The 14,303-nt window shown below is 49.0% G+C and overlaps 1 protein-coding gene across 1 annotated transcript in view; it reads left to right on the top strand.

Annotated features, from left to right (window-relative positions):
- Window positions 1-7,674, top strand: part of LOC138551705 (zinc finger protein 850-like) — a 156,971-nt gene extending 149,297 nt beyond the window's left edge. The window contains exon 3 of the mRNA XM_069642500.1: window positions 6,220-7,674. Within this exon, the coding sequence (XP_069498601.1) occupies window positions 6,220-7,484 (1,265 nt within the window). The 3' untranslated portion in view covers window positions 7,485-7,674. The remainder of the gene's footprint in view (window positions 1-6,219) is intronic.
- The last annotated feature ends 6,629 nt before the right edge of the window (window positions 7,675-14,303 follow it).

Below are 14,303 nucleotides of genomic sequence, written 5' to 3' on the forward strand. Positions count from 1 at the left end.
ATTGTATTCCCACACCTAGCACCCAAACTGTGGGACACCATGCGGAACACACTCAGAGCTGAAACTTCGCTTACAGCCTTCCGCAAGAAGCTCAACAGCACTCTTCAACTAACACAGCGTCCTCTGCCCCCCACCACCCACCCTCCTTTCTGTTTGCAACTAAGTATGTACAGTGCCATCTTCTGTATTCTATGTGATAACTATGTCTGTAACAGCGCAACGATGCCTCCGGGCTAATGCACGCTTTATAAATGTTAATAATAAATAGAAAAATTAATAAGAGTGCATGAAATGTGCTTTGATTGCCTAGTTTGGCAAGACACCTACCCAATACCTTAAAAGGCTCAGGGATTATAAGAAAAAAGAGAATGTGTTTTGGATTGACTGGGTGTGTGCTTCACATATGAACATGATGGGGTGGATTGATGGATACAAGGTGAAAACTTTTGTTGAATGTCCCACCTTTTGTTTTTTGAGAATTTCTCGGAAGCCTGTTCACCAGAGCTGTGTCAAGATGTTGCTGACCAGAACATTTAAGATCCCTTTAAACTGGCCAGGCTGCCTGACAAGTGGGTCTCCACGGGGTGTCCCCTAAGGAACCCAGTGGGAAGGACAAGGGTAAAGAAAAAAAAGGGGCCCTCTGAGAAGTCAGAGGAGTCCCAAAAGCAGTCACAGTCGGGTAAATCTAAACCTTCCTCTCCTAAGACCCATAAATCTAGTGCGGATAAGTCATCTGTGGGTAGGAATAAGAGTAGTGGTCCACCTGCTGCAAAGCAGGCTCCCAGTGGCTCTAGTACGCATTCCTGGCACTTGTTGGGATGTGGGGCACTGGATCACAAGAAGGGTGACCCCAAGTGTAAAGGTAAGGCACTTTAAGTCCAGGCTGTCAGCCTGACCTCCGCTTACTTCATGCCTGAGGTGGAGGCCACTGTCCTCCCCTCCTCTGCAGGAATCACATTTGGTGCTCCTGCAGAGATTTCCCTAGTGTCCCTTGGGCCCTGGGACCAGTATGCAGAAGTACTGGCTATAATCCCACAGAACACCCGCCGATTTTTGAGAAGTGGCCTCCTAAATGACCAGGCTTCTACTGGTTTGAGAGACATTGTGGCAAGCATGGCAGTGGTGGACAGGACCCTGCTCATGCCAGAGGACTATGTAGATGCTCCTCTGAGAACTACCGGGTTATCTGGTGGACCTCCCATATTATCTCCTGTAGCCTTAGTCACCATCATGATTGCGGACAAGACAGCAAAGCTTCCCGTCCTGGTTCAGGACAATGTACCTGATAACATTTTGTTAGGCAATGGGGGTTGATCTCTGATGGTCTCCCCCTGACTGCTGCTGCAGTCACTATGTCACAGGTTGCACGGGGTCTGACTGCCAGTCAGGTATCCAAGCCAAAGGGGAGACCCACGTCAAGAAGAAAGAGCAAGAGTGCCACCTCTGCGAAGGGCCCCCTTCTCTTCCTGCTGCATCAGCAGCACCCACTGGGATTCATGCTCTGGACGGGCTGGCTCCAGTAATAGACCGAGACTCATCTCCTGAGGGAGAAGAGCCAGAAGACCCTCCTACGGGAGAGGTATTCAACCCAGAGGATCACCCCAACCTTCAATGCTTGCTGACAGAAGGCCCCCCTCAAGGGGCAACTTCTGTAAGGGACAGAGAGAGTGCCACGCTCTTGAGGGTCTGTGTCATGAAACACCCATGGAGCCTGTGGAAGAGATGGAAACAATGGAAGAAGGACTGAGTTCCTCCTTTACCTGGACGTTACGTTCTAGCCTCGCTGGAACAGAGGCTATAATTAACTGTCAGGTGTGGCAACCGGTGCGTTGCAACTGATTTCTTTCCCAACGCTAGTTGACAGTGCTCTTGTCTCGTGCTACTCCTTGTTTTTCTGCCCATTTGCCTTTCCATTGTTTGTCTGCCTGCCTTTTATCGTACATTTTTGCCACCACGCTTCCTGTGGGGAATATTTCTTCTTTATTTTGGACCTTTCCCTGCCCGCACTTTCTTGTTAATTTCCCAGCGTGTGTGTTTGTTATTTTGCTGGAGTCAGCAGACACCTGCGTTCGCTCTGGGGCTTTTTTTACTCAGCGAGCGGGGACTTGCTATCTGCAGTTCTTTTCAACACACGCTTTTCCAAGCAGCTGTCACTTCAACTCGTGCCCCCTGAGTTGTGTGCTTCCTCTGACCTGTGTAACCTCTCCTTCTGTTTATTTTACTTAACCTTGCTCACGGAGTTCTTGGAATCTTTTCCAAAGCTTAGACATTGCACCCAAGTGCATTCTGGTAAATGTAGTACTCTAAAGAAGTGGGATTCCAAGAAGGATTGCGAATTACCCATTCGCTGAGCTGTATTCCAAGAAGGATTGCGAATACTTATTTGAACAGACCAACTCACCCGAAACTACCCAGGGTTTTTCTGCTGCGGCTTTTCCCTGATTTGGGGTGGGCTCCCCGGAGTCCCCGCTGCCGGGCATATAGCCTTACTGGCAAAGTGGCCTCCGGGGGAGCTCGGCCCTATCTCTTCAAACAAAAGGGCAACCCAAGAGCCTGGAGAGAGAAACCTGTGGAGACTACTTCAGACGAGCCTTCTGAAGCCAACTCAGAAACCGCAGGTGAGGAGTGGGAGAGTGATACGGGTACAATTGTAGACACTAAACAGCACGAACCTGAGAGTCTGAGCAAGCGGGCCCTGTCCCAGGCACATGGTGAAGTGCCTAGGTCTTTCTGGATTTATTAGAAGGGTGAACTCCTTTGTAGTGAGCCCACTAAGCCTGAACCTGGTGCCCTCAAGAGGTTAGGGGTACCCCAGGTGTTCATGCCCTTCCTACTGCAGTTGGCTCATGAGGTGCCCTTAGCTGGTCATCTTGGTACCAAGAAGACTAAGCAGAGGCTTTCTGCACATTTCAACTGGCCCCGGATGGGAGTAGAAGTGGAGTCCTACTGCAGGACCTGCCCCACTTGTCAGTTGTCTGGCAAGACTGGAGGCAGTGTCATTGGCCCACTGCCACAGTTGCCAGTGGTTGGCACACCGTTTGAGAGGGTGGGCATCAACATTACCAGTCCCCTTGACCCACCCACTTCAGGTAGACATCGGTTCATCCTTGTCTTGGTTGATCATGCCACCAGGTACCCTGAGGGTATAGCCCCTTCGGATTGTTACTGCCAAGGTGGTTGCCAGGGCTCTCCTGATCATTTTCACCAGACCTGGATTCCCTAAAGAGGTGGTCTCTGACAGAGGATCCAACTTCACGTCGAGTTACATGAAAGCGATGTGGAAAGAGTAAAAAGCAACCAACAAGTTCTCTACCTCCTACCATCCCCAGACTAATGGCCTGGTTGAGAAATTTAATAAAATGCTCAAGGGCATTCTTGTGATGGAGCCTACCAAGCCTAGGGCTTTGCCAGATAAGTGGACTGGACCCTTCAGGATAATCTCCAAGATGGGTGAAGTCAACTATCTGGTTGACATAAGAGTCCCTCGGGCAGCCCCTCAGGTATTCCATGTTAACAGGCTCAAGCCTTTCCACAGGCGAGCAGAAGTCTCATGTCTCTTGCTGGCTTCAGAGCAAGAAGAGGATGAGAGTGAGCTCCTTCCTGATTTGCTATATAGCAACCCTCAGGATGGCTCAGTGGAGGGGGTGCAGCTCTCTCCAGATCTGACACCAGAGCAGCAGGGCTTTGCTCTGGCAGTATGCCCCTCTATTTTCACTGACGCCAGGCCTCACCCCATGGTGCAGGTACGAAATTGGCACTGGTGACAGTGTACCTGTCAGAAGCAGGTACTACCGAATGTCAGACACGGTTAAGAACCACATCCAGGCTGAGGTCGCGAGGATGTTGGATCTGGGTGTTATTGAACGCTCAACCAGTCCCTGGTCCAGTCCATTGGTCCTTGTCCCAGAGGCAAGTTCCCAGGCAGGTACCAAGGATTGGCGGTTCTATGTAGACTACAGAGGGGTCAATGCTGTCACCAAGACTGACGTGCACCCATTGCCCAGGGCTGATAAGCTCGTGGACACCATAGGTGCTGCCAAATATGTGAGCACCTTTGACCTTACCTCAGGCAATTGGCAAATAGCTCTGATGGACCATGCCAAGGAAAAGACGGCGTTCTCAACACCTGAGGGGCTCTACCAGTTTAGATTCATGCCTTTTGGGTTGAAAAACGCACCTGCCACCTTCCAGAGCTTAGTCAATCATGCGCTCAGTGGGCTGGAGGCCTTTTGTGTGGCCTACTTAGACGACATCGCCGTCTACAGTTCCACCTGGGAAGAGCATTTGACTCATTTGGATAAGGTGTTGCAGGCCTTGAAAAGGGCGAACCTCACTATCAAGGCTACCAAGTGCCAGATAGTTCAGGGGAAAGTCTCACCTTTATGGCGTCATCACAGTACGAATACTTCCCCGCTCCCCTGGGGGCCGTAGACGTTGACACTAGGGTACAATGATCAGAATCCACAAAGAAGATGGCATCTAGAACAGGTTACGGGGTATTTACAAGTGATAGTACCATTTACACTCATACTCTCCTAAACACAATACCAAGTGGTTTATTTTCAAGAGGTCAATACAAGCGAAAAGTAACTATAGTACGCGGCAAGTAAGAATTTGTATAAACAATAAGGATGGAGAATGGGATGATAGTTGAGAGTTGGAGGAAGTCCCCCATAAAACTTTGCCTCATTGCCATTTTATTGGTCTCTGACACAAGCTTGTTCTTTATGTCAATGCTGGGGAATATTAATGTGTTTGGAGATTATTTATGTTTAAAGTTAATGTTTGAATGTAGTGCCATGCTCCCTGTGGAGAGAGACTGGCGTTTCAGCCCTCAATTCTTAAAGAGTGCAGTTGCTTATATATTTATGTTTGGGGCAGGCTCCATGTGTGCAAAGGTAATGATGTCATCATTAATAACATAATAGACTGGCCAAACGAGGTGTCGGATTGGGGATAAAGCTGCTTATCTAGTGTAAAATAATAAAAATAATTCTAATAAACACCTGTCTGTATCGTTTCTATATGAAAATGGGAAGCTTTCGTGCAGTAGATTGGGTTTTTTTCTGAAGAAATAAAATGGTTGGACACACATTGTTGGTCCTGATGATTAAAATATCCACATAAAATGATTTGTTCGCCCGGCCTGTTATCTGCTTTTCCTCATGCTCTTGAATACTTAATGGTTTTAATAAAAAAGAATAACACTATTTCACCTTTAACACTAGAGCACCAGTACTTGGTCACCTCTTACGGTGCCTTCTCCCCATAGATAACCTTCAAAGTCTGGTGATTTACTGCATGAGTTAATGATCGCATCACTACTACTGAGACTAGTCTACCGTTATATGTGACGCCTGTGATTCACAACATATTGAAACTAATAAGGTGCTTCCCCTTTTTATTTCAACAGGTGATTGACGCCTCAGAAATGCAGCAATAGTGATTGTTACATTATCTGGACGTATGCATTGAAAGCTTCATTGATACAAATGTTATTTCAGCAGGTGATTGGCACCTCAGATATTCAGCAACTGTGATTGTTACATTCTCTGGACTGATGCATTGAAAGCCTAATGGATACAATGTGCAATTTCCTAACATCTTACAAGTGTTCAGGTTCAAGGTCGAGTTGTCATTATTCAGGTACTGGGATTGTGAATCCTGTAGAATACAGGATGGATTTCATCCATTCAACACATTTGTGGTAGCAGCCAGCAACACAAAGCTACAATATAGATCCAGCATTACAGACTAATGGTAACAACATGTTGATGTGAAGCAAGAAAATAATGTTTGCCTATTAGTCCGCAGGGAACACATGTAAGTGCTATTTTAGATACATTTTGAATGTAAGGGTTCTTTGTTTAAAAGATTTTTTAAATACTTTTAAATGTTAACTGAGAAATATCCATGCCCTGACGATTTTAAATGCTTCATTTAGAATAATAATCTTATTTGTCACCAGTTCTGACCTACACATGATAGAGCATATCTACACTCTGAATTTGGTGAAAGGTTTATTAGAAAGAGGCCTCTTAGTAAGGATCTAACTGGTGAGAAAACTACCAATGGCAGAATGTGGAAAAAGGTGGGAATCTAATGACAATGCTGATTGCCCAGATGAGAGCAAAGGTGAAAAACGTTATCTGTGCACTGAATTTGGCAGTAGCTTCTATCTGCCCGGTATACTTAACTGCCGCCAGACGACACATACAGGTGTAAAACCTCATGAGTGCACTGAATGTGGGAAAGGGTTTGCTCAGAAGGGATGTCTTACTCTCCACCAGAGAATACATACAGGCGTGCAACCTTATAAGTGCACTGAATGTGGAAAGAGCTTCTATTGTAAGGGAAATCTTACTGTCCACCAGAGAACACATACAGGTGAGAAACCATATCACTGCACCAAATGTGGAAAAGGATTTTCCCAAAAGGGAGACCTTACATACCACCAGAAAACACATACAGGTGAGAAACCTTATCAGTGCACTGAATGTGGGAAAGGGTTTGCTAGAAAAGGACTGCTTACCTGCCACCAGAGAATACATACAGGTGAGAAACCTCATGTCTGCCCTGAATGTAGGAAACGGTTTTCTCAGAAGGGAAGGCTTACTCTCCACCAGAGAACACACACAGGTGAGAAACCTCATGTGTGCACTGAATGTGGGAAAGGATTTGCTGAGAAGGGACATCTTACACTCCACCTGAGAACACATACAGGTGAGAAGCCTCATGTGTGCACTGAATGTGGAAAAGGATTTACTCAGAAAGCCAGGCTAACTTACCACCAGAGAATACATACAGGTGAGAAACCTTATAAGTGCACTGAATGTGGAAAGAGCTTCTATTTGAAGGGAAATCTTACTCTCCACCAGAGAAGGCATACAGGTGAGAAACCATATCAATGCACTGAATGTGGAAAAGGATTTTCTCAAAAGGGACAGCTTACATACCACCAGAAAACAAATACAGGTGAAAAACCTCATGAGTGCACTGTATGTGGGAAAGGGTTTGTTCGTATGGGAGCCCTTACTATCCACCAGAGAACACATACAGGCGAGAAACCTCATGTGTGCACTGAATGTGGGAAAGGATTTGCTGAGAAGGGAAAGCTTACACTCCACCTGAGAACACATACAGGTGAGAAACCTCATGTGTGCACTGAATGTGGGAAAGGATTTGCTGTGAAGGGAAACCTTACACTCCATCTGAGAACACATACAGGTGAGAAACCTCATGTGTGCACTGAATGTGGTAAAGGATTTGCTGTGAAGGGAAACCTTACACTCCACCTGGGAACACATACAGGTGAGAAACCTCATGAGTGCACTGAATGTAGGAAACGGTTTACTCAGAAGGGATGGCTTACTCTTCACCAGAGAATACATACAGGCATGAAACCTTATACGTGCATTGAATGTGGAAAGAGCTTCTATTTTAAGGGAACTCTTATTCGCCACCAGAGAACACATAAAGTTTAGAAACTAGATCACTGCACTGAATGTGGAAAAGGATTTTCTCCAAAGGGACAGGTTACATACCACCAGAAAACAAATACAGGTGAGAAACCTCATGTGTGCACTGAATGTGGGAAAGGATTTGCTGAGAAGGGAACGCTTACTCTCCACCAGAGACCACATACAGGTGCGAAACCTTATGAGTGCACTGAATGCGGGAAAGGGTTTGCTAGGAAGGGAGAGCTTACTCTTAAAGAACACATACAGGTGAGAAACCTCATTAGTGCACTGAATGTGGGAAAGGGTTTGCTAGGAAGGGAGTGCTTACTCTCCATCAGAGAACACACACACTTGAGAAACCTCATGAGTGCTCTCAATGTAGGAAATGGTTTGCTCAGAAGGCACTGCTTACTCTTCACCTGAGAATACACACAGGTCAGAAACCTCATGATTGCACTGAATGTGGGAAAAGCTTCTTTTTCAAGGGGCATTTTATTTCCCATCAACGGACACATACAGGTGAGAAAATGTATAAGTGTAAATAATGTGGAAAATGTTTCAGTGGGAATCAGGCATCAGACAGAACCTGCACATGAGGGTCCGTTTCAGTGTAGTGAATGTTCTTATATGTCAGGAGTGAGGACATGCCTGTGGTAAAATATCCACTACAGTTGAATCTTAGGAGAGGAGAACGCATGTTTTCAGTGCTACTGTTTAGTGAAACTGTGGCAAACCCGTCAGCAAAACTGTTCACAGTCACACCTCACTGTCCTCGTTCTTCCGCTATTGCTGTATTTGGTATTTAGTTACTGTTTTCATATCATATATAGCAAGCGATGCCAGCTGAACCTAAGTTAGGAAATTTAGTAACCGCAATGCCTAACTGCAGCTTAGAAGCCACATGTTGCAAGACGCCATTGCCATTCTGCAAACTGTCTGGTAGCGCCCACCTGGATTTGGGCCAATGTCGCATTGTGTTATTGGTCTGTCTATATAAGCTGATGTTTCTGTAAATGGTCAGAGTTGGCCATGGCCATTCTGTAAGACTTGCTGTCACACTCTCTCCAAATCTCATCTGTGTCTAATAATACACGAGTATCACTCAGCCCCGTTCAGTGTCCGTCTCATTATTTTTCATTTTCCCTTCACACACCGTTATCCTGTTTCACATATAAGAGCAGGCAGTGAAAGAAGAAATGCTTGGTCACATTAGGGTGATGATTGCAGCATACCTCTGGGATTTGCATTTCATTATCAGAGATGTTTCGTCTTCCCTCAATCTGACCAAATTCACATTTTAGATTCTTGATTCTATAATCTTGGATGAGCACACATTTAGTGATGCATACCCCCTCTCGATCATTTGAGGCACGATCGGTTTGTGTGAATAGATGGCAACCATTGTTTCATCTAATGGAAATGAACCTTGAGTTTGTGCTTTCCTGCTCATGTGCGAGAGGTACTTAGAATTCAGGATTTTGTCCAGGACCTCTATAGACTGGGTTGGCACAGCAAAAGCGACCTGCAGTCAGGAAGTAGAAACAGCTGAATCAATTACACCCTTTGAGTCCAACAAGAGGAGGTGGTGAAAGCAGGAGCTAAAGTGGAGTGGGTGAGCAAAGGATTGAGGAGGTGTTTAGAAGGGGACGTGGTGATGTTGAGACAGAGGAAGACCAGGCAAGAAGTGTATGGAGAGAGATATATGCCGAATGCAGAAGCCTAGAAGAGTGTTGGGATCCGGTTCATACTGAAATAGAAGAACAGATGCCAGGGAAAGATCCCTTAGGAACAAGGCATACAAGAGGGTGATGCGATGGCACTCTGGGCAGCAGGGAGGATGTGAGGATTCCTAGGCCCAGCCTATGAACTTCAAAGCAAGCCTCCTCTGGTGCAGGTTCTGGGCCCTGTGGAATCTGTGCCCCCTCATTAAAGAGCTGGGAGCTTTGCCCCTCCCCGGAAGTCTTTCAAAGACCACAACCTTCTGCATATTGCCACTCTCAACTGTCGCTCAGCTGTCAAACACTCCTCTGACATCTGCCACCTCCTTGAAGAACTTGACTTTGATGTCCTCTGTCTCACCGAGGTAATAATACAGGGTGCCTGGATAGGTCCTGATATGCCCTGGAGGGTGAATTTATATTCAAACAAAAAATCAGACCCGTATCTGGAACTGGGCTCTACAGATGGCGGTAGCGTCTAGCTAGACACTTCTGCTCCCGTAACCAATTGCTGGCACCATTGATTGACGCTACCGCCATCTGTAGACCCCAGTTCCAGATACAGTTCTTTGGACTAATTCCATCAACAACAGTGGCCACTGGGCCACCGTCTTCACCTGACTTCCCGCATGGTTGAAGACACTCAGAAGCCCTTACCGCCGCACTGCTTGTCGGTTCACGATACCCCACGGACAGTGTTTCATTCCTTCACCTCCATCCTGAAGAAGGCCATCCCAGTCACCTACGTCCAGTCTTCGTACCCTTTGGCTGAAACACTACAGTGTCGATCTATGATACAACTCCACCCCTTGCATACTTGTACACACCTGTTGTTGTGTTTTTTTTCCCTATGACAATACCCATGGAATAACTGAGGTCCTGGGCTGCATTCACTCCTGTGTTGTAAACCCTTGTTAACTGTGTATCCTAGAGTTCTTGCACCATCAGAAGGCGTGCACCCTCCACACTCTTGAGGGTGGTACCTAGTGGTACACCTACATATCAAAATTACAACTGTGCGTCTGTCTGTTATTATGCTAACAATTGATGTATTATATGTGTCATCACCAAAATTCAGAGATTAAATTAAATTATCCTGAATCTCAAAAGTGTGTGTCTCCCATCCTGATTTTTTGTTTGAATATACTCTGTCTCACCGAGACATGGTTCACTGCCAGCTCTGTCACGAGCTTTGACATTCTCCTCCCTGACGGCTACAACATTCTCACCACGCCCAGGTCCAATTGTGCCGGAGGGGGTGTAGCCCTGATCTTCTCTGATTGGATTCCTGGCTCTGTCATTGATTTGCAGGCCTACTCCCTCCTCTTTCAAATGCCTCGTCTGCCGGCTCTCTCTCTCTCCTAGCCATTCCCTCACTGTGGCTACTATCTATCGGCCACCTGGTCAGATCTCCTCCTTCCTCTCTGAGTGCGTGGACCTCTCCTCTACCCTCCTGGTCTCGACCACTCAACTCCTCCTTCTTGGAGACTTTAACATCCACCTGGATGCTTCCTGTCCTTCTTCTGGACTCTTTCGCGACCTCTGCAACTCTCTCCCACTCTCTATCCTCCCCTCTGGCCTCACTCAGCAGGACACACTCTGGATACTCTGATCTCTACAGACATTCCCTTTTCTATCCCTCTCACCAGTCCTCACTTCCTCCTTACATCCAAGCTCACTCTATCCACCCCTCAGGCTGAGCCAACTCCAGCACTGTCACCAACCTTCTTGGTTATCCAACCCAAAAAAGAGTGTGTCAGTTGAGGCTGTTGCCACCACCTTCTCTTCTCCCCTCCCCCTTCGGCTGACTCACACCCTGACACAGCCCTTTCTATTCTCCAATCTGCTACATATGATACTCTTGATGTTCTTGCCCCTGTCATAAGTATCCACTTGAAGCCCAAAACCAAGTGCAACTCCTGGTACGACTCAGACCTTGTCAACCTTAAATGCAAGTGCAGGGTGGCTGAGAGGAAATAGCGTGATTCCTGTACTGACAAACTGGCCTGCCGCCTGCTCCAAAGGCAATGCCAGCTCTCTGTCCACACCAAAATGAGAGCCCCCATCAAAGCCTGCGTCTCTGCGGCATCTAACAACTCGGATGAATGCTATAAAATCTGCAAGGAGCTGGCCAATCCTGCTGCAGTCTCTACCTCTCCTGTCCCCTCCCAGGCCTCTGCACAGCCCTGGCTTCTCATTTCATCTAAAAAACTCAGGACATCCTGTCCTCTCTCTCTTCCTCTCCTCCTCGTCCCTCTACTCCCCGCTCTTGCTCTGGCCCTTCTGTGGCCACCTCTCCTCCCTCCTTCTCTACCTTTTCCCTGTTCTACCCAGACAAGGTTTCTAGACAAGTCAGATCTACGAAAGTCTCATCAAAACAGATTCTCCCCTTTTTCCCAAATACCATCAAGGACCACATTGACACCGTGGCTCCTGCTTTTGATGACTTCTGCAACCACTCCTGCGCCACTGGAGTCTTCCCTTCCCCCCTGAAGAACTGCCTTGTGCACCCTCTTCTTAAGAAACCCTCAGCTGACCCCGCCTGCCCGGCTAACTACCACTCAACCTACATCATTCCTTTCCTGGGCAAACTCCCAGAAAAGCTGGCCATCCCTCAGCTTAATCTTCACACTGAATCGGTTGGTTGTCTCCATGACCATCAGTCTGGCTTCAGAGCTGCCAGAAGCATGGAAACTGCTCTCCTCAACATCCATGAATACCTGCTCTCCAACCTTGATTCCAATAACCCCTGTTTCGAGGGGATTGGGTCCTCCGACGTATTCCATATCTATGACAGGTAATGTCCACAGCTGTGCTGCTTCGGAAAATCTTTGGCGTCTGCGTCCTGCGTCGATGACGTCGATGCGCCGTCCCCGAGGACCTCCTCCGACGGCCGACGTCACCCGATGTGATAAGTAGGACGCACGATGCCCATAGCCTCAGTTCCGTTTTTTCCACGAACATGTTCGCTTCGTGAATCTCGGTACACCTCGACTCGTTGGAGTTTGCTGTTTTCAATTCTCGGTTCGCTGAACCTGTTCGGTTTGTTGTGTAGACCTGTTCGTGGCGATGTGTTCTTCGTCTTCAACCCCGCGTCCGGGCTTCAAGAAATGCGGGGGCTGTGGGTCCAAGATGTCGGTCACGGACTCGCACGACGCCTGCCTCTGGTGCCTCGGGGAGGCCCATGATACAGACGACTGTGTCGACTGCCAGTCGCTCACGGCAAAGGCCTTCCGGGAACACAAGAAGAAGCTGTCGGTAGGCCGGGTGTCTAAGCCCTGGAAGTCAAGGTCTGCGGGGCTTTCGACGGATGACTCGAGGGTCGACTCTCTGCGTCAACGTCGAAAGTCCAGTGGGTCTCCTTCCAGGAGTCAGTCTCGCCACTCCTCTGCCTCTTCGAGGCATTCCCGGAAGCGCCGGCATAGGTCGCCTTCCCCGTCCTCTTCTGAGGACTCCGCCCGTCGGCGGTCGCTTATCCCTCCATGCAAGCGACACCAGAGGAATGGGCTTCCTTCGGGAAGCAGATGCTAGCGATTCTTGAATCGCAGGGCACCGGTCCGTCCGCGCCTCCGAGTGGGGTCGGTCGGCACCGGTCGAGAGACACTGCTCGTATGGCTTCGGGCTCGGCTGGTCGGCACGGCTCGCGGGAGAGGTCCCGCTCGGACAAGGGTAGCCGTTCTCGCCATGCCCATTCCAGGTCCTGGTCCTCGACACGCTCGAGACCGCGTGATCCTGTGCCGTCTTCGAAGAAGACATCGACGCCTGTGGCGCCGAGGTCGTCAGCGATTTCTCTTGAGGCTCCGCCTCCAAGGGGGTCATCGACACTGTCGGCGCCTAGGTCGTCAAGAGACACGCTCGGAGCTCCGGCTTGGAGGCCTGTGTTGACACCGCCGATGCTGGTGGCGCTGCAGCTGACATCGACGCCGATTTGCTCGACGTCGATGCCTTTTCTGTCGACGCCGGCGCCGACTCGTTCGGCGCCCTCGACGCCTTTCGAGGCGGTGGTGTCGGAGGGGCCCCGTGGCACGGGGTTTGCCCCTAGAAAGGCTCTGGCTAATGTCAGGCACTGCTTTGGTCCCCAGAGGTCTTCCTCTCCCCGCCTGGAGTACATTTCAGAGGGTGATGAAGGCTCTGATGGCGGCTTGGTTCCGGTTACGGTTCCCGATGAACTTATTTCGGGCCATAGCCAGTTTGATGACCTGCGGCAATCGCTGCATGATGCCAGTGGACTGGACATCTCTCTGGAGGTGGAGTTTTGTAGGCCGGAGCCTGGCACTCATGTCGATTCTTCATATCGGCGCCTTATGTCTCGGGTCACCGAGTACTTGGATTGGTCAGCTCCCCCAGGGGAGTTCGTTCAGGATGATCTCACGGACATCCTTGATCTCGGTTCCCCCACTGACCCGGTTTTGCCTTTTCATATGGCTCTGCAGAGAAGGGTGGCGGCGGCTTGGACTGCTCCGGAGAGTCTCCCGGCAGTGAGCAAGTCTTTGTCGCGAAAATACCCTCCAGCCAGTAGCGACCCCTGCTACTTGTCTAGGCACCCCACTCCAGAGAGTTTGGTGGTGCAGGCGGCTACGGCCCCGGCAAAGCAGGCGTCGTATCCTACCATCCCTCCGGATAGGGACGACAAATGTTTTGACGGCTGGGCGAAGAAAGTGTTTTCTTCGGGGGGTATGGCGCTTCAGGCGGCCAACTCCATATGTGCCTTGTCTCGTTTCACACACACTCTGTGGAACTGTGTTGCATCAGCGGCTGAACATATTCCCGAAGGGGACGAACGGGATGGTTTCCTTGCTATGGTTGAGGATGGCAAGGATGCCATGTGCGAGGCCGTTCAGTCGGGTTTGGACTTGGCGGATTGTGTCAGCCGGTCCATGCCGACGAGCACCGTAATGCGCAGGTTTGCGTGGTTGCGGAAGTCTGGGTTCGCTCCTGATGTGCAGTCCCGGCTCCTCAACATGCCCTTTGATGGTGAACACCTTTTTGGCAGCAAGGCTGATGAGAGCCTTGAGAGGTTGCAGACCTCCAAAGCTGCAGCGAAGTCGTTGGGCGCTGCAGTTCACCAACCTCCGCCTTTTCGTCCTAGGGGACAGCAATGGAGGGGAGGTTCCTTTCGCTATTA

The sequence above is a fragment of the Ambystoma mexicanum genome, chromosome 1q (assembly GCF_040938575.1).
Source record: "Ambystoma mexicanum isolate Mex_15411 chromosome 1q, UKY_AmexF1_1, whole genome shotgun sequence".
In the NCBI taxonomy this organism is placed as follows: domain Eukaryota; kingdom Metazoa; phylum Chordata; class Amphibia; order Caudata; family Ambystomatidae; genus Ambystoma; species Ambystoma mexicanum.